The 22,639-nt window shown below is 35.4% G+C and overlaps 2 protein-coding genes across 2 annotated transcripts; both read right to left on the bottom strand.

Annotated features, from left to right (window-relative positions):
• Positions 1–11,221: 11,221 nt before the first annotated feature.
• Positions 11,222–15,261, bottom strand: LOC111502366 (uncharacterized). The gene is made up of 2 exons (XM_074181643.1): positions 15,085–15,261; positions 11,222–12,217 (listed from the first exon to the last, which is right to left on the bottom strand). The coding sequence occupies exon 2, from the start codon at positions 12,207–12,209 to the stop codon at positions 11,349–11,351; it is 861 nt and encodes a 286-aa protein (XP_074037744.1). The 5' UTR covers positions 12,210–12,217; positions 15,085–15,261; the 3' UTR covers positions 11,222–11,348.
• Positions 15,262–17,408: 2,147 nt separating this feature from the next.
• LOC141485286 (toll-like receptor 7) lies at positions 17,409–19,439 on the bottom strand. The gene is made up of 2 exons (XM_074181683.1): positions 19,434–19,439; positions 17,409–18,056 (listed from the first exon to the last, which is right to left on the bottom strand). Exons 1-2 carry the CDS (start codon positions 19,437–19,439, stop codon positions 17,409–17,411), a joined length of 654 nt encoding a protein of 217 aa, XP_074037784.1.
• Positions 19,440–22,639: the final 3,200 nt, after the last annotated feature.

Here is a 22,639-nt window from a genome sequence, read left to right as displayed (position 1 = left end):
ATTCACACAAATTCACCTTCAACTTCATGGATCTAGTAAGGCAATAGACATTCGAATAAAAGATTAAGTGTTTGTTGTTTTTGAAGTGAAAAAAGTTAAGTTTGATTATTGTTCAGCACAGTCGAATATTGGTCAAGCCACGGGGAAAACAATACTTTCTCTTCATCCCATCAAAAATTAAAGACCATTTTGAAACGTCCCATATAGTTTTGCTTGAACTAGTTAGTGCTGACGACAAATGAACTATTCCTTGTTTTTGTCACCTTGAGCAGTGAAATTCGGGTTGTACTGAGTTGAACCTCAAAACGGTGAGCAGCCACAGTTCGTAGCATATTTTTGATATGAACCGCACTTGGTGAAATCAAATGTACCAAGTCATTCAAACATCTTTCCTGAAAATATATATGAAACAGAGACAAATCTCCAACCTCTCTTCGATGTTCCACACTATCAAAGTTTCAAGTGATGTTCGCTTCTCCAATAAGGCGCATGGCTCTTTTCTGGATGGAATTCAGCAACTTCAGAGTATGCATAGGGCCGGAGCTCCATACCTGAAAATAATACTGAGTCAAGAAATGGCATTTTTTACATTCTTGATTGAGTTTTCAGTAAACATTCAGTAATCTGACTTTCCAGTTGGTTATATTACGTAGTTACTTTTCGCGGTTACTTTTGACATATTGAAGTCGTTGAAAAATCAGTCAGTCAATAATTTTAATAGATTAGGATCAAGATGTACTTTGACATGAGTACTGAATGAATTACCACGACGCTACATCTTTTCTCATGCCGCATATCTTCCCCACTTTGCCTTCTCCACAAACAAGCAGATGATAAGTGATCCAATCATTCTAAGCTTTACCCACCGCAAACTAATTTTCCACTCTCATCAACAAACTCTTACTGAATCCAATCCCTGTAATCAGTTTATTGCTAATAAAGTTTCACAGTCTGGAATCATCAAGTCGCAGCTTTAAATTTCTTCCAAATGAAAAAGCTTTATATAAGCCCGCTAAATACAGTGTTTATTACCAGTGCTTTATTCGAAAGCTTTCTTTGATTCAAGCCATTAACTTCATCGCATGCTTTTAATAACTCAGATAACTCGATTATTGACTTCATAACTTTCCCAAAGTTTGAACTGTTATTGCGATATGAATTTTAATTTGGAAATTGTATACCAACTAGATTACGCGAACGCTGAAAGTTAATTTCAAATTTTCTGTTTGAGAGAATTCATATAAATATCTAATTGTGGAAAACAATTTCAATGACTCGATTTGCTGAAATGATGAAAGATACTGTTTACTTAAAACAAATAGAAGAAAAGTGAACAAAAGTTGATACAGTCAGTTATGTTTGGGCTCAGTGCAAAGACATCTCTGTAACATATGAGATAATATGATGATGAAAAGGACTACAAATCAACCGTGAGACTTGAATAGAATCGATTCACAAGCTAACAGAACAAACATCCATTGTAATTTACTTAAATAAAATAATCCTCACAACATGACAGTGACAAAAACACTATTATTATAAGAGCATCTTATCCACACGTGGAAATTTCATAAATCGTCTCTATTGGCTAGGACTGACAGACAGTTGTCATATGTCAATGGTAATGATGATAATAGTTGTTACCAACTTCAATATATGTTTTCTTAGTTGCCTGAAAGGCTTGTTCTGTATGAGAACTGACCATTTCCATATAGATATGTAACTGGGAGTCTTTATGACCATCAGTAATCGAATGTGCGGTTGGCTCCTGCTGGTGGCTCCGTACATTGGTATTTCTATCTTTTGGAAACCAAGTGTTGCCCATCCTTACACTTGGATGCACCATACCGATGATGGGCCAAAAGCCCAAAACATGTGTATATGATTTGCCACTTTCTTGAGTGATATGTCCGATTATTAACTTCTGTTTCTATATCAAGACACTCAATAACTTTCATATACATACATTATACATTAGCGAATCCGGCAGTCAATAGTCAATGAATGAGCAAATTGGTGATTTTTTATTTGATACAAAATAAATGGTATTGGTTTATAGTGAAATAAAACGGAATTGGTAATAAAAGTGCACTCTTCAGTAAAGCATCCTGCGATATACAAATTAGTTGAGTTTTATTACAACATGTCACTATTATCACTGATGTTTTGCCTCTTTCATTATCATTTTCATTGATAAAATATATTTTAATACTTATTATCTTATTCCCGATGAAGACAAATCCAAAAACACAAAAATCATAAGAATTTGTCCAGCCGTTGTAGAGTTCTTTCATTATTATTATTATTTCTATTGATGAAACAGCATATATTGATACTTATTATCCTATTCACGATGAAGACAAATTCAAAAGTCATAAAAATTGGTTCAGCCGATCTTGAGTCCTTTTATTATTATTATTAAATCAATCAATCAATCAATAAATTTTATTAGTGCGATATGGAAAATAGTCCGTGTATATCTGGAGGAAGGGAATGCAACCCTGATAAAAAAATTGGAAGTTAATTTTATATTAAGCAATTTCTCGAAACTTATCGAAATAGTACTACATGATTTTATCTATAACTCGATCAAAAATATAATATCGGACGATCAACAGGTTGTGGAACAAAAGTTATGTGTGACCAATCTTGCATGCCTCTCACTAAATTTTTCGGATGCTCAAGACCAAAAGCATCAGGTTGACGTCGTTTATACGGACATGCAAAAGGCGTTGGATGAAATTGATTTTTACTTCCTCATCCAGCGACTATTATCATTTGGCTTCTCTGGAAGTCTAATTGAGCTTTTTACAAGCTACCTCTTCGACAGAAAGCAATACGTGGAAGATGAAGGTTTTCAGTCCTCTTTGTACACACCTAGCTCAAGGATGCCACAAGGCTCGAATTTGACTTTCCATTGATGACCTGGCGAAAATGATAAACTGCCAAAAACTTCTATAGGCTGATGATCTGAAGTTATACAAAGTAAATGGCAATTATGAAGGCTGCTTGAATTTACAAAATGAAATCGATTTAGATTCCGACCAGTGTTTCAAGAATCATTTACGTTTGAATATATCGAAATGTAACATCTTATCATTTACTAGAAAAAAGAATAAAACAGAATATCCCTATGTAATTGATAGCATTCCAATTAGTCGAGTTGATGAGATGACCGATCTTGGAATCACTTTTGATTATAAATTCACTTCACAAATAGATCAGGCTATCTCATCAGTGAATCGAATGTTGGGTTTTATTAAAGGGAGTACAAGAGAGTTCAAGAATAATAATACGAATATTACACTACACACCTAATGAGAAAATGTTGTCACAGCAGAAAACAGCTGTTGCGATAGTTGTGAAAATTTTAGTTCAACGGAAAAAAAGGAAGGAAAACGGTAACAGGAGAAAATGTTGGGTTAGAAAATGGATTCTAGTCTATGTATATACAAACAGTTACTTACCGAATTGAGAACTGAAGATCCAAAGCAGCTCAAACATTTTTTGCGAATGTCTGTAGAAGACTTCGATTTTTTACTGAGTTTAGTGAAGGACAAAATTACAAATTGTATACCAAAATGCGGCTAGCTATCAACCCAGAGGAGCGATTATCATTAATACTGCGCTTTTTAGCAACAGGTAAATACAACAAATTTATAAATTCAATGATTGTCAATTATTCTACTATGTAAGACAAATTTATATTTCCATTATGAAAAATGGAATAAAACGAACATATCAAGAACCAATAAATTTATTCTGTTTCAGGTGACTCCTATCATTCGCTCACGTATTTGTATCGAATCCCTGTATGTACGATCGCAAGGATTGTTCCTCAGTGCTGTTCTGCAATACAAAATGAATATTTGAAGGTAAATCTATGGAAGATTATTACTCTGTTTGTTTACCTAGGTACATTTGTTGCTTGTATGGTGGTATTATGTGCAATGAATGTGAAGAGCTTGTACTCTCATAGAAAGCTGGAGATGAAAGAAGGAGAGAAACTGATGTTGAAGGACGTGAGTCATTCTGTTCACCTAATTCTGCAATATGTAAAATATCTCTTTGTATCATTATTTTAATTTTTTTTTAAGATGCTCTGAAGGCAGGGAATGGAACTCTGAAGCTACATAGTCTCCAAAGATCTACCAGGCAATTGCCCAAGGCAATGACGATGCATTTGCAATGAAAACGTATTTGCTCAAACCATATCCGTTTAGAAATCAACCCGGACCAAACCGTGTATTTAACTACCGACTCTCTCGTGCACGAAGGGTTATTGAAAATGTGTTTGGTATTATGGCACACCGTTTCCGAGTACTAAGAAAACCTATTCAGCTCAATCCAAGCAAGGTTAAAAAATGTGTTCTGGCTATATACATCCTTCATAATTTTCTGATGTCGCAAGAATATTTGATGTGAAGCTGACGTAAACAGTAAACAATATGTTGCCACTTCAAAATTACAACTATCACAATTTTACAGCTTATGCGAAAAGTGTACGTGAAGAATTCATATCACCCGAAGGTGAAGTAACATGGCAATATAAATTCATATAACAAAATAGTTCTACATGTATGACTTCTGCTGAGTACAGTAAAACTCTAAATAAACTTGACTTTCAAACTGACCAGATTATCCTCTGTATCACTTGGTGAATTTGCATCGATTATAAATTTCAATGAGTCAAAAAACTCACAAGTGCTTATATACTTCACTAGTCCCTTGTCCACTTTTCTTTTTTTGTATTTTCCTACACTCTTGATTCAATTGTTTTCTCAAGTTGTGTAACTTCCTCTGTATTTCCGACGTAGTAGTTCCAAAGAGATTCGCCAAGCTTTGTAAGGCATTTTTTTTATTCTATCCTCAAATTCCTTGGATTGTACATTCCACAATTCCGAATATAATTCAAAGTTTTCAATGAGAAGGTTTATATCTTCTCTTTTCCAATCACGTTTCGCCATAATTATTTACTTGCAGAAAACTTTCGGAACAGTCTCGAAATTAAACTGACCAAATAAATGTCTGAGAGCAAACGTGTACACTACGAGCTCTCAGAAAGTTGCAAGTCATATGTATGCAAGTAAATTTGCTGCAATATCACTCTAAGGAGGCCATGTACACACCGCGCAAATCAGTTGCGATAGTAAATCTAGCAAGTTTAATTGTGAGTGGAAACGAAGCTTAAGAAATAGTGCTATCCAATCTAATCTAATCCAATCAGTGGAAAAATATATATTCAAAATAAAGCACTATTTTGAAGAAAATATTTGAAATGAAAAATGCGATAGTTGACAAGTTTCTTAATGTTCGATTTGGGTTTCATTTCAAATCAGTGCTATAATATTTCATGCAGTTGAAATTATTTATAGTGGCTTAAAATTGAATTCGAAACATGAAATTGAATTTCATATTTTAAAAAATAGCCACGCTTCACACGTGACCAACATTATTTTATTATGTTTGCTCTTGATCAAACCAGAAACTGAAATTTCGAGAAAAGCTATCAGAAAGGATCCACAAATCTTGAAACGGAATTCACACTGTGTACATGTCTGAACCAACGACCACTTCAAATTACAGACATGTGATTGCCAAAACCCACCTGAACTATCTATATCACTGATGATGTAATCCTTCGCGGTTATGGAATTGTTTATACGTCCTGGCCCAGGATGTCACACTTGTTATAATAAACCGGCTAAGCCGACCGTCTTAGATTCATGACGTCATAACTCACGCTTAGTGTCACCGGGATCCGCCGGAAATGTTTCACGCAACCCTCCCTATTCCCGGTCTTGTTTTTTCATTGTTTATTTTGGCATTTTATTACCTGGATAGCGATGGGGAGGAAGAGAGTCACGACAGCGAATTTCTTATTTGGATGGCGCTTTAGAAAGTGTTTCAAAAAGTAGATTTTCATGTTAAATTTCGAAATAATTTTTCTGAGAGTGAGTAAGAATGTACTTAGAATATCACTATCTGTCAGTCTGTCTGTCTGAACGCGATAAACTGCGGACGGATTTTACTATCGTTTACACCCAAGGACGGAGCGATTACAGAGAAAGATTTATTTCAAAGCGAATGACAACGTTTCATGATAAATTTTACTAGTTCGGAATTCCAATGTCTGAAATATTCTAATATGATTCGAAAGAACAAATGAAATCAAAATTGATAGCTAAAATATCAGTTATATTAAGCAATAAAACGTGAAGTGAAAATACAATAAAATGAATGAAATAATCAAGATGAAAGATGAATATGACTATAGAATGAAAAAAATAATAAACAAAAATTTAAAAAAGAAATCGAAAATTAGGAAAAATCACTTCACGTTATATCGATTGTGTATACGTTTTATCGATTATGGGCGTTTCAATGAAAACTTGACCCCCCTGTAAGTCAGAAACGGACGTGTAATCGGAAATTTCAAAGAGCACATCAATTTTCATTTCTAGAGGGACTGATTCGGATATGGAAATCATACCCGGAACTTCATCCCCCTGCGTTCAGGAACTATCTTCCCCTATTTTTTTCAAAGGCATGGGAGGTCGAGTAATACATCATTTTAAAATTCTTCTTTTTCTCTATTGATTCTGTTATTTTTTTTTTTCAATTGGTTCATCCATTATTGAGAAATTGAATGTTGAAAGTTTTATTTCAGAAAAAACGGAAAATTCACTGTCGCTCATTTTTTTGGGGAAATCAACAAAAGAAACATCAATGGCAACTCAATCAACGGATGAAGTGTTCAAAATGACCTCCATCTAGTTCCAAACAATAATACAGTCTACTTTCGAAAGCGTTCCTTATTATTGAAGATATCCGGAGTTAGAAATCGGCATTCCCGAACAATTCTCTGAGGCAGGTCTTCTAGATTTGTCGAATTTATTTAATTAGTAGTGAACGTTTTGAAATAGTTCACTGTTAGTTTTTTCTGCACTGGTAGTTTTTGTTGAATATAGTTGTCGCAGAACAAAAAGTAAATAGTTCACTGTCACTTCTTCATGAATTATTATTGTCATCCTTGTTCACTGTGTTCCAACATCGTTCATTCTACTGAAGAAAGAATAGAAATTGTTGCAGCCTGTTAATGAAATGATGAATGTACTAAAGCTGCTGCAAAAATTTATAATACGAATCATCCAGACCACAATGAGAGCCATCAATACATTAAATAGTTAATGGATAAGTTTCGAACTTCAGGTTCTGTTCACACCAGAAAACATGAAGTATCCCGTCCTGTACGAAATGACGGAGTTGCAGTTTTAGGACATGTACAAATGGATAATCGACAATCTATCAGACAAGTAGCTAGAGCGTTTAGTGTATCAGCTTCTAGTGTTTTTCGGATTTTCAAAGCGTACAAATTCCATCCTTTCAAAATAAGGTTAGTTCAGGAATTGAACAAAAATGATCCTGATCGTCGACTTTAGTTTTGTGAGAAGTTCAGTGAGAAATTCACCAATAACCCTAACCTATTATACGATAATGTTTTTCAGACGGAAGTTCTTTCATGTTGAATGGTGAAGGGAATAGAAATAATTGCCGTTACTGGAGCGATGTGAATCCTCATTTGGTGATGGAAACACATTCACTAACTCCACAAAAATTTAAGGTATTGAAGGTAATCTTAATGGAGACACATACTTAAATCTATTACAAGATTGTGTAGATCCTATGATTACACAAATTTTAGAAAATGATGGCAATGGTGCACCTCACATTTTGATGTTCCAGTGAGACAGTTTTTGGACGAACGTTTCCAATTCATTGGATCGGCAGAAAGGGTCCAGTGGAGTAGCCAGCTGGATCACCTGATGGACTTCTTTCTCTATGGACACCTGAAGTCGAAAGTGTACTCTTCTAAGCCTACAAATCTAGAAGACCTGCGACAGAGAATTGTATGGGAATGCCGATTGCTGACTCCGGACATCTTGTACGGAACGTATTATTGTTTGTAACTGAGTGGAGGTCATTTTGAACAATTTATCTGTTGATTTTGTGTCCGCTGATATTATTTGTTGTTGATTTCCTCATTAAAATGAATGACAGCAAATTTTTTGTTTTCACTTTAATAAAAAGTTCAGCGTTTAATTTCTCAATAACGAATGAACCAATTTCGAAAAAAAAATGCAGAAGTAATAAAGGGATCCCCCATGCCATTGAAAAAAATAGGGGGGTAGTTGATGACCGCAGAGGGGTTAAGTTTGGGGCGTGACTTTCATATCAGAATTACTCCCTCTAGAAATAACAATTGACGTGATTTTTTAAATTTTTGATTACGCGGGGTCAAGTTTTCGTTAGAACGCCCTGTATATAATCAATATTTTAGCTGTACATTCTAGTTTCAATTGTTTTTTCATGGATTTGGAATCATATTAGGCAATACAAGGACGATCTGGTGAAATTCAGGAAGTTTTATGGTAATATTCGGTTTGGAACATTTTATGATAAGGAACAAAAAGTTGTGAAACATTTGTTGTATTCCAGATGTCGTGGGTACTGAGAACCTGTTTCTACAACTGTATTGTTCTGGAAAGAAAATGCCCCATAAACATTTTGCATTCGTGCAGATCAGTATAAGATATAAAGGAAGTTTTCGCGTAAGTTGAACTATCATTCACTTGCAGGTAAATTAAAAACGAACGATTTTTTCGAAAATTTCTTATGAATGACAATTCAAAGTGTTCCTGCTGGTACTTCATAGTGTTCTCGATCACCAAATATTTTTCTTTGTCGAACAAGGTCGTGATGGTGTTACTGGAGTTCATTTTTTATTCGATTTGTGTTGCCAGGCTGCATTTGGTTTACAAGATGGCGAAAAAGCAATATTTCCAGATAATCAAAAAGAGTTGATAACTTAAAATTCGGTGTAGATCGAAGGAGTTTTCCTCAGTTTGCACGACAAAAACCTTTCTGATACATCCAGACTCCATATTCTTATCAGTAAGTCGCGGTGCAAGAAACAACACGTGTTTCACAATTTCCAAACCGACTCAGAAGAGGCACAGAAAAACTTTCAAAATACAAAAATTCTTCCAAAACACGTTTGTTCTGGATAATTTTCCATTGGAATTCACAACTTGTTTCACAATATTGTTTTGTACAACTTGCGTATATTTAAATGCGGCTTCAGACAGTGAAACAATTGAACCCTACCTATTTCATGAAACACCCTGTATTTTAGAATAATTTCAAAATTCCAAGATGAATTTCAGTTATTTTCATGAAACATTCCCTATATCAAAAAAAATCTGCCATGCTAACGGCATTATTTCGGTAAAAAATGAGCTCGAAATTGGGAATAATTACTCATATTCAATTTGCCAACCAACATAACCCCTAGCCATGTTGAATCATTTATTCTCACTTAATCAGACAAATTAAGTAATTTTCATGTGAGAAAACTCTGTATTATGAACTTTATAATTTTTTCTGTGATATTTTTCAATATGATCGGAAGTGGGAATTTGAGTTTGATTTAAAAATCCGACACTAAAATCAACGAACAGCTCAAAATTTCACGATATGAACCATCATTCACAAATAGTGAATTTTTAAGAATACTATTTTTCAACAAAAATGAAACCCTCTAGCTTTTTGAAAGATTTTACGAAACTCATGAGAATTGAATTCAACTAACGGAACACTCTAAAATATTGATGAATGAATGTTCAATTCTCATGTAAGAAATATTTTATACTTATTGTAAAATTGTTACCGCAACAAGTACTTTTTTATTAAATTTGAATTCATAATTTAATTAATGCACAATTTGTTTTACTCAATTAAGTCGAATTGAGGAAAGAGATTTGTATGAGTCACTCCAACTTCCATTTCTTCTATTTCTTCTTGATCTGAATTTTGAAACAGCTGAGTTTCCAATGTTCAAGTACGTCTTTTCAAATACTGTTATATTCGAAATATATAATAGACTACCAGTCCCGGTCACGTGTTGCTGTGGCCAAGGTTTTCGTTATATTACATTGTAGTAAACTAGTTAAGAGGAACGGTAGGAGAACATCAGTTTCGGGGACCACCATGCTTTTTTACATAAATGCGACCTTCATGACACAGATTCTCTACTACCGTGACCCCTTGGTACAGTGTAATTATTATTTACAAACGAAGACGGAAACGTTAAAGCTGGTATAAAAATCCACTGGATTGGGATTTGAAGGGGAGGGCTTTGAACACGATGGATTAAAATTTTCGTACAGTTGATATTAAGCAAAAATTAATACAAAAGATTCAATTTTTAAATTTGATATTATTTTCATTTAATTTTTTAACAAATGAGTATATTACAAAGTTGTTAGTAAATAACATGAGACATTTAAACTTATGAATGAGGTAAGTACGGCAGATGATCTTAAATCTTCAATTATATTGATTATTTTGAAATATAAATACTTATAATTTCAATTTAGATTTTAACACTTATCGGTGCACAATATTTTTGGTTAACCTGTCTTCAGCTAAAACAAATAGATTCGAAGGTTTCCCTACATTTTGTTTTATAAGAGAGAGGACATTGGTAGATCAAGATCTTCAGATGATGTGGTGCAGCAGATTTTTCCGGGTTTTCCTGCAGCTGATCAAGCAAATGCGCCACTGGAATCAATCAAGTCGCCCCGAAGCGCCAATTAATTTTTATTGTTGTATTTATTTTTAACATAGAGTTGCCCATGGGAAAAATTTCACGGTATTTCGTTCACTACAAAATGAATTCAACGTATACTATAGCCTCAACAAAACGTGGTGGTTATGCTATTGAACGGTAACTTGTATGACACGTTTGTAGGGTCAACATGGCAGCGCCATCTATTGATTACTTACTCACTCCAGTCAACAGATATCGCCATCTGTTGAACTCATTTGGAGTTAACGGATAATTGTGAATGTCAAATAATAGACAAATAATTTGCAATAAAATAATATTGCGACTATAAATTGAGATGTAATCTATCATATCTATCAAGCTGGATACAACTGCACACGGTGTGCAAATTTGATTAAAATCGGTTAAGTAGTTCAGTAGTCCATCGCGGAAAAATAACGTGACACGTAATTCATATATATTGGAATATGATTTCGTGAAAATGAATAGATACTATTCCGATCACTAACAATTCAATTATTATTATTATTATTGTTGAATTATTGTTGAAAGAAAATATAAAACGTGACACACCAAAATGAAAGACGCAAATAAAATTTCATATTCGAATATAATATCATAAAAAATATTTGAAAAACGTCCGTTTTGAACAATAATCGTATATTCAAGAAGAATGACAAATATCAATCATGAAATTAAAAATACTACAGCATGAGCCTCATGGCCTAGAACATCCAATTCCATTGACAACATCCCTCGACTTAGAATAACCCCTAGCCACAGTTACCCTTCTCTTTTCGAATGCATCCACGATATTTTTCAAAGTTTGACAACCGAAAGAGTTTACGGATAATTTTATCGTCACCAGAGCTCCCAAATCTCCTAAGAGATTTTGCGTGTTCAAGCTGCTCAAATAATTCGATTTGAGATTTAATTCTTTCAAATTATTAAGACCACCAAAGGTGCCAGTTGCCAGAGAAGCGATTTCGTTATCACTTAGATTGAGAACTTCCAGCTTATTCAACTTATCGAAGGAGTTGGGCGGAAGGGATTTGAGTTTATTATTGTTCAGGTTCAGGATTTTCAGGGATTTCAGATTGGCTATTGCTGAAGGTACCTTTTGGAAGTTATTGAATCCAATGTTGAGTTCTATAAGATTTGCTGTATCCTCGAAGACGTATTGCTCTATGTCGGATATTTTGTTCATGCCCAAATCTAGAATTTTCAAGTTCCTACAATCCCTCAACACGCCATTTTTGATAATTTCCAGCTGGTTGTTGTAGAGAGAAAGTTTTTCCAGGTTGTACAATCTTTCAAATGCTCCAACTTCTAAATTGTTGACTTTGTTGTTGCTGATGTGTAAAATTTTCAGTTCCGTTAGGAATTTGAAGGTGCCTGTGGGTATTTCCCGCAATGTTCCTTTTTCGAATTCGAGCAAATATTTGTAATTATTGACTCTCAGTGGATTGCCTCGTTGTAATATTTCATTTCCACACGTGGTCACCCCTACTGTAGATCTGCACAACTGAATACTAGATTTTGCGAATGTTAAGAGCAAAAGTGTTACATACACCCTCATTTCTGAATCTGAAAAAGTGAAACAAAACTGGTTACTCACGCGTTGTAGCTACATGAAAATAATACTTCATTTGTTTCCATATAATATAGAATACGTCATTATACTACGTTACAAACACTAAATATCACAAAATAACAGGAGTTTCAAAAGTTTTGTCTGTTTTTATGATCTACTTCAAACAGTAATATCTCAGTGAATACTTATTCAATTCAATATAAATGAGAGTCATTTAAATCACTGCACTTTTGCTAACGTAACACTAGTCGACTAATTCCATCAGCATAGAAATTGGGTGCTAGGGCCGTTATCGTCTGGTCCTGATTGGCGGAGCTTCTACCGGTAGAAAGTTATCAAAGCAAGTAGCGAGAGGTTTGGGAAGTATGGTGGGTGAGGCGAAACTTTGACGTCAAATCGTTCAATTTTCGTACCTTGATTTGTGAAACGAACGGAAGGGCGTTGTCATGGAACAGGATCGGACCGCTTTTCTTGACCAGTGTCGGCTGCTGATGACGCAATTTTTGTTATATTTCGCTCTGAGAGCGGTGTCTGTGTGAAAGTAGCGCGAAAGTAGCGAAAGTAGCGCGTAGCATTTATATTTCATATAAACACAGTTCTTCAAATGAAAGAGTTCTCAAAAAGTGGAGTCGAAGGTGTACTGAGTTGAACTTCGAAACGATGAGCAGCCACAGTCCGTCGCGTATTTATGACATGTACCACTCTTGGTGGAATCATATGTGCCAAGTGACTTGAACAACTGCCGTGAAATTATTTATAAAAGATAAACGAATCTCCAACCTTTTTTCGATTTTCCAGACAATAAAGGTTGCAAGTGATGTTCGCGTCTCCAATCAGGCGGGTGGCTATTTTCTGGATAGAATCTGGCAGCTTCAGGGAATGCTTATGGGCGGAGCTGCATACATGCGAACAATACTTCAAAGAAGGACTGATCTGAGCTTTATGAAGCATAAAAAATTACTGAGGTTTGGAACAGTGTTCCAAACTTTTGAGAAGCAGCCTTTGCAATTCCAACGACATAATTGTACCAAGACATAGTGGGGTCCATTTTAACCCCAAACAAAGCAGAAAGCGGAATTGTCTGTCCTCACATTATTATATCCGGTTCGGAGACATTTGTCTTTTTGGAGAAAACCGATGCCTTGTTTTTGTAGCATTGAATTGAACCTTCCACCACAATTCGAAATCACTTCTAGATCCTCATCAAGATATGCAACCGCCTGCTGCCAGTGAAGATGTGTATCTGCAGTCGATGTCCTGGAATCCAAATGGAATGACAAGACGAGTGTGTTGTCGTCAGCAAAGCAATGGATTGGATTTAATTCTTCGAAACGGACAAAACTTTTAAAATCTATTGGTATAACACTGTAACTTCGTACATGAATGAAAATACATCCCAAATTGCAATACGGAATGCAAAATCGAACATACACTTATACTTATACTTTTACAATGCAAAACATTTTTATATGAAATATTCATTTTATTGCGGGAAATTAATCAGTCCAATGAATATGATCTGAATTCTACTCCGGATTTTGTGAAATTTTGTTCACTGTCAATACTATTTGAAAGCCAAATTCAAAGCTTCATTGGATTTTCATTCAACTAATTTTTTCCAACCAGTAAATCAGGAATAGCAGAGCATGTTTGAACTCAATAACATGATGTTATGTTATGGCTCAATCTGAAATCATCCACAAGGAAGAACAGGCATTTAGCCAAGCTAGTGTAGAGATACGCAACTTATGGAAACCTCTAATCAAGCGGAACACGACCAACTCCCGCCAAACGGTCAGTTCCCGCTAAAACCGATAAGCGGAGAGAGGTTAGAGGGGATAGGTGAAATCACTCGAATGACCTATAAATAGTCAGATCTCCGAGGAATGAGTCCAGTTATCACCCGAAGACGCTTGTGGATACTAACAATCGGAACGTCGTCAAGTAATTTGGTTTGGAATCTTTAATTTTTAATTTTAATTCCTTGTTAATAATTTTCATTTCGTATTCTTTCAGGGATTTGAAATCATTTCATATCATATTACACAATGGATGTCCGAACTACTGATGTGCACCTTCAAACCAACAAATATTAAGTTGAGAGATAGTTTAAATCTAATTTTTGACTTTATAAAAATAAACTGGGGCTCAAAATTCAATTCAAATTGAAGTCAAAACTACAAGTACAAAAATACAATCCCAAAATAATGGAAAAACGACAAAAAGTGAGGCGAAGCATTACCAAGGTCTTACCCAACAGTATGCGATTCACAGTACTAATATCAGTTCGGAACCATCAAGAATTTCAATTTAGGAAAAGAAAATATTTACCTATGGTAGAGGACAAACCCTTTTGAACATATACGTACTTTACTTTTTTTACTGGTTTTCTTGATTTATTTTTGATGGGTTCTTGGAAAATATTTCTATCATCTGTTTCGTATATATCGAAATTCGTGAGTATTCCACAAGATATTTCTTTTTTCAAATATTCAGAAGAAAGAACTTTGAAAAGGTTTGGTTCTATAGAAATAATTCCGCAATTTTGTGCAACTTATGTGCCCTATAATGAAAATGATATGAATTATCATTTATATATTTTATAAGTTTTTCAATTGAATTGATTCTCCTATACAGTGAAAACTGTGTGAATAGTTGAACATGTTTTAAATAAGTTTTTTTGTAAATGAGTGAAGATAATTCATATTTCAATATTTTGCATTGTTCAGGAGTGAACTCAGGTTATGAATATATCAGAATATATACAGAAATAAGAACAGTAGTAGTAACGGATGTTATTGAACTGTTTGTATTTCTGTTGAATACTCGGAAATCATAATGAAAAAAAATATTGCATTACCTTTTAGTAGTTTCCTAATATTCTTCAGAATGGAATTCAAAACACACTCTACCCCTTTTTTCCACTACCAAAGTGCACAAGGAGTAATGTGACTAATATATTTAATATATGATCATCTCTTATCACAATCCAACATTTTGCGTATACTGATTTATTCGGTAACATTACTCAACTAAAATGGGAATCGACATTGAACTCTTTATCACTGGTCTGAGAATAAATAAATATTGATTGATAACAAGTATTCTTGTACGATTCAACAGAACATATATCATATCATTTGTTGGTCCCTATATTTTTTGTTTAATATTCAAGGCTTCCATTCAATTTTCCAATTCATTTTGGTCATGCATTTCAAGATATTTTTTGTGAAAGAACACATCGTTTCACATTATTTCTAGATAATTCCAGTTTCCAGCTTTCAGCTGAATGGATTGAATTCATACGACATACATGTACTTCACAGAGAGTAGTTCTGCAGAGGTTACTCGTTTATATAGCAACTGTTCCTTGCTGAAATTAATCGAGTAGCTCACCTGCAGACCTACTTCGGAGTATTGCCCCTCGTCAGTGCAGGACAAGTCTCTAAGTCACGGCGAACTTGCTGTTGTACGGAGAGAAAACATCTTTGAGACTCGGTGAAGTAACTAGCTTGAATGTATTTTGCATATAATTCAATGTCCATCGTTGTATCAGCTGAAAAACTTCTTTAATTGTTTAATGGCAGGCATTTACGAGATCCCACCCAGCCACATTGTAGGGGGTAGCCAATGTGTTGGTGAGTGCCTTGTGTTGATGGTGCTGCTTATTGTTCTGGCGTCGTATCGGTTTTAGAGTTTCTGAAATCTTAGGGTCATTTTAGATTTATTAGGGTTATTTTTACTGTGTTATACAAATCTTGGGAGGGGAATCGGAAAAGATGGTTATGGATATCGCGTAGGATTCTTCTCTTGGTTGTTGGAATGCGGAGGGAACGTTTCAAGGAGATCGTGCAGTAGATCGTGACTTCATAGCCAAGGATCGGTCTTATGTAAGTGTTGTATGTTTGTAATAGATTCTTACTCTCGAATCTTTCGAACCTGCCTCTCAGCGCTTTTCAGAGCGTTGCTTTTTTCTGAACCCTGTCCAGAGTTTCTCCCAGGCCGGTTTCCCAGTTGAGGGTCCTCGTGAAAGTGACTCTCAAGTAGGTTACCAAAGTCTTGGAGTGGGAGGTTGTCTCCCAAAAGTCTGAGGTTCAAGTTATCGGTATTGACTCTGGGGCGGGTTGTGGTGTTTGGGATGGTTTGGGATTTGGTGGGGGTTATTTTGATGTGCCACGTGTTGCACCAGTGCTCAAAGTGTTAATCATTGCTTGGGTTTGAGGTTACAGGATTAGTGTACCCGAGTATAGAATTGTGTCATCTGCGAACTGAAGGAAGTTTTGGGTGGTAGGGGCGTTATTCTTAGGAAAAGAAAACGAGGTTGGACAGAATCCTGGAGACCTTCAGATTTGGGTGTAAGGTAAGAGGATAGGGCATCACCGACTTCAACGTGGATTTATCGGTTGGCAAGGTAGGAGGCAACTAGTCTGAAGGGTTTGGTTTTGAAAGACATCACTATATTATGCAGGTAACTACAGGTAGTTTCGGTTTTCTTCTTACGCTATATTCCTATACCTGCCCATGTTTGACACTGTTCCAATGAGTAATTTTGTTTTTCACATAAATCAAACATTCATATAAGTATTCTTGAAACACAGTGAAAATGTGTCTTGAATTTTTCGAATAGGTTGTTCAGTACTGATTATAAATGAGCTGCGATTATTTCCCGAAAAGTTTTTCTGTGGGAGGAAAATATTCACTGCATGACTTGACGTACCCGGAGCAATTGCAGTATATGACTTTAGGGCCTGTGTCAGTTAGACACTCTGATGCTATTTCCAGTCTAATTGTTCTTCAATTGCCCAATGATGAAAGTTGGGTAGTACCATATTTAAAGGCAAGGCACATGAGATACGTCATTGACTTTCAATACTACACGTCGTAACAGATTTTTTTCTGGAATTGTCTGAGTTGAAATACTTTCATGAGATAACAAAACACTGGGCAAATACTTATGAATCATTATTAATCTGTTTATCCATTCTTCAATCTCAATTTTCAGATTGAAAACGGAATTCAAAATGCATTTCATGTCAACAACCGTCAAACGAAGGATTTCAAAATAACCTCTTCTGAGACTCAACTACGACAAATCATTCAACATCATTTGTTCACTTTGTTAACTCAAATGAAAATCTATTTCTTGTTCATACTTTAATTCCATCATGTTTTTTATCGAAATTTTCAAAGTTTGTTTTCATTATTTTTACAACGAAGTCCGAAGGAATTGATACCTTTACTTTTCATAACTTCGATGAAGTACTTCAAATCTTCACAAGTAAATGAATTATTGGATAATTTGATGGTTTTAAGTGATTTTAAATCACTCAGAACGGTTTGTAAGTCTAAATTTGTGAGGATGTTGTTCTCAAGATTCAAGTCTTCAAGACTTTGAAGACCATTAAATGTATTTGGCGTTATAGTTCTCAGTTGATTTCCGAGCAGATCAAAAATTTGCAACTTGTTCAAACTACTGAAAAAGTAAGGTGAAATAGATTTCAATCTATTGTAGTGCAGTGTCAAAGTTGTCAGAGACTTCAAATTATTTATACTATCTGGTATACTTTCTGAGTTATTGAATCCCAAATCGAGTTCTCTCAGATTTGTCATGTTATCAAAAGCATTGGATTCAATATCCATTATTCTATTTGTCCTTATCGTCAGAACTTCCAACTTTATACAGGTACTGAATACTCTTCTGATCTTCAAGTGGTTTTGATCCAACGATATCATTTTCACGTTTGGAAAACTATCTAAAAAACCTTCTTTTATAATTTTCAAGCCGTTCCAGTTTATTCGTATGTTTTTGATATCTGATAATTGTTCAAATCCCTTCGGATGTCATTCTAACAGGGTATCTCTTCTGACTTCAATGAGGTTTTGATATACGTTAACATTCAGTGACTTGAGTTTATGCATAACTTCACCAGAAATCACCATCAGTAAGAGCAGAAAGAACACTATTGTCTTCATGTTTTCTGTGAAAAAAAAAATGAAAAGAATGATCTATTTAGTAAGTTTTTTTAACGGCCGGCGACCGTTAAGAAATCAATAATACATTTTCATTTTTTGATATCGCACTTGAGTTATTTTCGGCAGTGAATCAACACTCGTGCACATGATTTTCCCCATATTTCCATTTCTGATTTTTTCTCAATTTAATTCAATTTCATCCATGGTCGTTCTTGAAGCGAACACGAGAACCAAGAAAAATGACGTTGTTTATAATATTGTGATATTATAAAACTGTTTCATGACAACACTATGTTGGAATATTTCTATAGAATTACGAGGTACATGGTTTGTTCTTTCCTTGGAATCAAAATGTAATTTTTCAGCGGGATTACGGAGAGTCTTGATCGACACACGGCCGATACGCTACATATTGACCTTGTAATGTTAACGAAGGTGAATCGTAAAAATTCTTGCTCCCTGTGAGCTATCTAGACAGGCTCGGAGTTACATTAAGATAATGTACCGTAAGATTGCTAATCGTAGCCACTATATGCAAAATACTAAGCCATACATACAATTAAATGAAATACTCTGTTTACAATGCATATTTTGGAATATCTCTCAAATTCTTATAAAAATTAATACAATTCTCGTTTTAAGTATTAAATATAGATAAACTTGTCTTTCACACTAAGTAATTTGGACGTAGACGTTTACGTCTACTGTAAGACGACGGGGACGATGCGCGAGGGTAGAGGGCGATCTAAGCAATGAAGCGCCATCGTCGAGAATGCGGACAGACACGTGATAGCTGTCGTCATTGACGGTTGTATTAGTTTTGCAAAATTCATTTATAGGTGACATAATTCGGTTCTCGAAGCTATTCAGTACTTAGTGCAGTGTTAGCATATTTTTAGTTTCTGTATAAAAATAAACTACTAGCTTTGGTTTAACACATTAAGTTTCGTGACTGACCATTTTAAATAAGTAGTTAAAATTTTTTTACGAACCCAAAACTTCAGGTTTTCAACTTCGAAACTGACGAAATACAATACAATTTCCGAACCCCTATTTCCCCTTTGGGTGCGGAAATTCTTGATTCCCTTTCTTGATGCTTATTTACGCTATACAAAGAACCTATCTGTATATTTCAAGATTCTAGGTGCAGTAGCTTCGGCTGTACGTTAATTTAAGAGGGTCAGTCAATCAAAAGGTACACAATGATGCAATACTAGCTGTTCCCCGCTGTTTTACCCGCATTACTGTGGGAACCTACCCTTTGTGTTATTCCAGGTTATGATCTATCTATATACCAACTTACATTTTAATTCGTTGCGCTGTTTAGGAGTGAAAAAATAACAAATGTAAATGCATACATCACACTCATCCATCCTCACAAACTCTACGCATTCATTATATTAGTAGGAGTAGAATTAGTAGGATTACCAACGTATTTCATTCTAATCTTTTCATTTTTTTTGCTGATGCTATTCAATATTGTATACTACCTAAACGAGCTAGATAACATCAACAGCTATGAAAAAGTAAAATACTTCACCAGCAAGAGTTACACTGTGGAAAAAATAAATTTTATTTTTTCGCTATACAGTCCACAATACCAGAAATTACAAGTGAGCGGCTTGATTAAGTTCTTTTGCTGAATGGATTCCAAATGGATGACAGTGAATTTGTCACCTCTTCCGGGATCGAGATGTGAACGGAGTTTATTGGACACTCAGCTAGCTCAATCAAAAATATACTCCAATACCTGCTATTTTCTTTGTCAAAAATCATGCAGAGTATGTATCCAATCCGTGGGTTGGGCTACCTATCAGGCGCGTCCCCAGGTGGCGAAATGGGCGAAACCCCATTGTAATCAGCCTACCTCTAGTAATGCGGGGCTCTGCCAGAGGTGATCAACTCTTCCCTTGCTACACGTGGGAACACACATGAATGAAACAACACAAAAAACAAAAACAAAAACCAATTCCGAGGCTGGACAGAAGTGCTCATCTCAATATAAGGCGGTGGCTGGGGATGGACAGAAATGTCCACCCCAATCTACCGCTTGGAATGAGGCTGGATATAGCAGATCACCCCCAACAGCAAGGGCACTTCCTGCGGCGGGTGCTAAGAGCTCCGCCTTGAATAAAGGCAATGAACCGGCTGCCCCTGCAGGAAAGCTCCCTTACTTGTTCACCACCACGGAGGGAATCCCAAGAAGGTTGAAGAAACCGTGCAACGACAGTAATATCGCTGTACCTACCAAATCCTTCGCGGAGATCACCGCGAGACACCTCAAGGTTGCCAAAGAGAGTGTGTGCTCGGCGAGTCTTGGCTTGCATCTGCCAATATTAAGGAGATATTCAGGCTCCATCGAGTATTATTCGGAACTCGGCTTACGGTTAGGCTCATTATTTGAAACCTCGACACATACAGAGGCCACATATATCTTCTCGAAAAAACTGTGTAGGTACCTGATTTAGAGACATACAAATTGAGAGACGTAAATGAAAACAGTAAATTCAGTGAAGTGATACCATGAACTGCTTTCCAAAAAGTTTAATTCCAACAAATAACTGTGCCATGCTTTTCGAAATTTCATTCAAGAAGTAATGGAAAATGAGTCATGACATGATGCTGTATCTCCGATATTATCTGAAATGTTACGAATCAGTTTACTTCGATTAGGTGTGAGATACAAATATGGCTACGAAGAGCGAATTTTGTGGCCCCTGGCTCTTCACCTATGTTGGTTTCATTAAATGAATAAATTGATGGATGTAGCCGTTACTATGTGGTAGGAGATCATGAAGAAAAGAGAAATGAAAATTTCTGTGTTTTTTACCACTTTCATTTGTAACTAACGTTACTGCGGTTTCGTCCTATATGGATATTTTCAAACTTAAACAATAAACTAAGAATGATTCATTACATTCGCTAATATGTACGCTAGTACCTGAATTTACAGGTCACAATGCGCATGTGCCATTGTGACCTGCACCCGCAATGTTTATGCTTGTGAATTTCCAAGGATTCTAAATAATTGAGATTGCAACCCTTCCTTGCATAGTGCAGAATTTCCGTATAGTTTAGATTCGGAAACTTGTGGTTGCATACCAAGGAATGATTTGAAAACGTCGAATCATTTTTTCCCAGTCTGAAGGACCTTTCATGTTCAGCATACCGTTTGAGGAAATTTCGTCCTCATTGTCCCACATAAACACTATTACACTCCGGACACTTAAGCTTATGAACTCCAGATTTTTCCAACTTGTGTCGACCTTATATCTTGATTCTGGTCTACATATCTGTACCAAAAATGAATATGTTTTTTACCCAGGTCGGAGTTTACTATCTTGGTCTTCAAGTTGTTCATAAATATGTCTGCTAAAAGTGGACTAAGGGGTGAGCCCATTGGTAAACTTGAATCCTGTTTATAGAATTTGTTGTTGAACTGTAGGTAACTCTGATTCAGGCACAAATCGAAAGCTGTTGAAACCTCAAAGAAAGTGATATGGTCTACTTTGGCTTGATCTAATATGTCTAAAATGAGGGGCTTATACCCGTTGTACGGTATGTTGGAAAACATACTCTTTACATCGAATGAAAATAAAATTGAATTATGTGGCGTGGTTTGGTTCCTTATGTTTTCTACTGAAGTCAAGTAAAAAAAAAATCAAGATGGATTAGTAGAAAGCCAAAAACTTTCTTTCCCAAAAATTAATCACTCCTTAAAAATATAACCCCTCCAATTCAAATATAATTTACATTGCATTCCATTCAAAACGAGCCCTGAATAACTTTTGTAACAATGATTTTTAGAAAAAATAAAAAAAAACTCGTCAACAGTAGTATACAGGGGGACACATTTCGAAATATTAACATTTGATGTTACTTCTCCTATCGCACCCCTAGAGCATGTCACCATTTTTTTTAAATGATCCATCCTATATTATTTCACATCATCAGATGCTCCATGATGAGTAGATTTTAATAAAGTTCAAACATATTGCCGCCCACACATGGTTGAAAATCTCGGGAGTTATTTCTCTGCAATGCTTCATGACATTTTCTCTCAAATCTTCTAATGTTATTGATTCTATGTCATACACTATAAACTTCAAATGACCCCATAGAAATCAATCTACAGGATTTATATCCGGAGACCTAGGTGACCATTCTGTAGGACCTATTCTGCCAATCCAGTGACCAGGAAAATGATCATTCAAAAATTGTGGTAATGGGGCTGCATAATGAAGAGATGCACCATCCTGCTGAAAAGCTAATTCGTTGTCGGATACATTTTAATCCTCCTCAGTTGTCCTATTGATGCACAGTATTATTCGATTCTCCAAAATATCCAAATATTTATCACTAGTCAAATTATCATCGATAAAAAAAGGTCATATGATATGGTTACCTGAAATTCCTGCCCAAACATTCAGTTTTTGAGGTCG

Source organism: Leptinotarsa decemlineata, unplaced genomic scaffold, assembly GCF_025532065.1.
Source record: "Leptinotarsa decemlineata unplaced genomic scaffold, Ldec_3_MD MMD2_tig00026314_RagTag_RagTag, whole genome shotgun sequence".
In the NCBI taxonomy this organism is placed as follows: Eukaryota; Metazoa; Arthropoda; class Insecta; order Coleoptera; family Chrysomelidae; genus Leptinotarsa; species Leptinotarsa decemlineata.
This window is presented reverse-complemented; position numbering and strand designations above follow the sequence as displayed.

Coding starts and splice junctions, on each gene's coding strand:
- LOC111502366 (XM_074181643.1), bottom strand. CDS start 12,209: ATGAGGGTGTATGTAACACTTTTGCTCTTAACATTCGCAAAATCTAGT.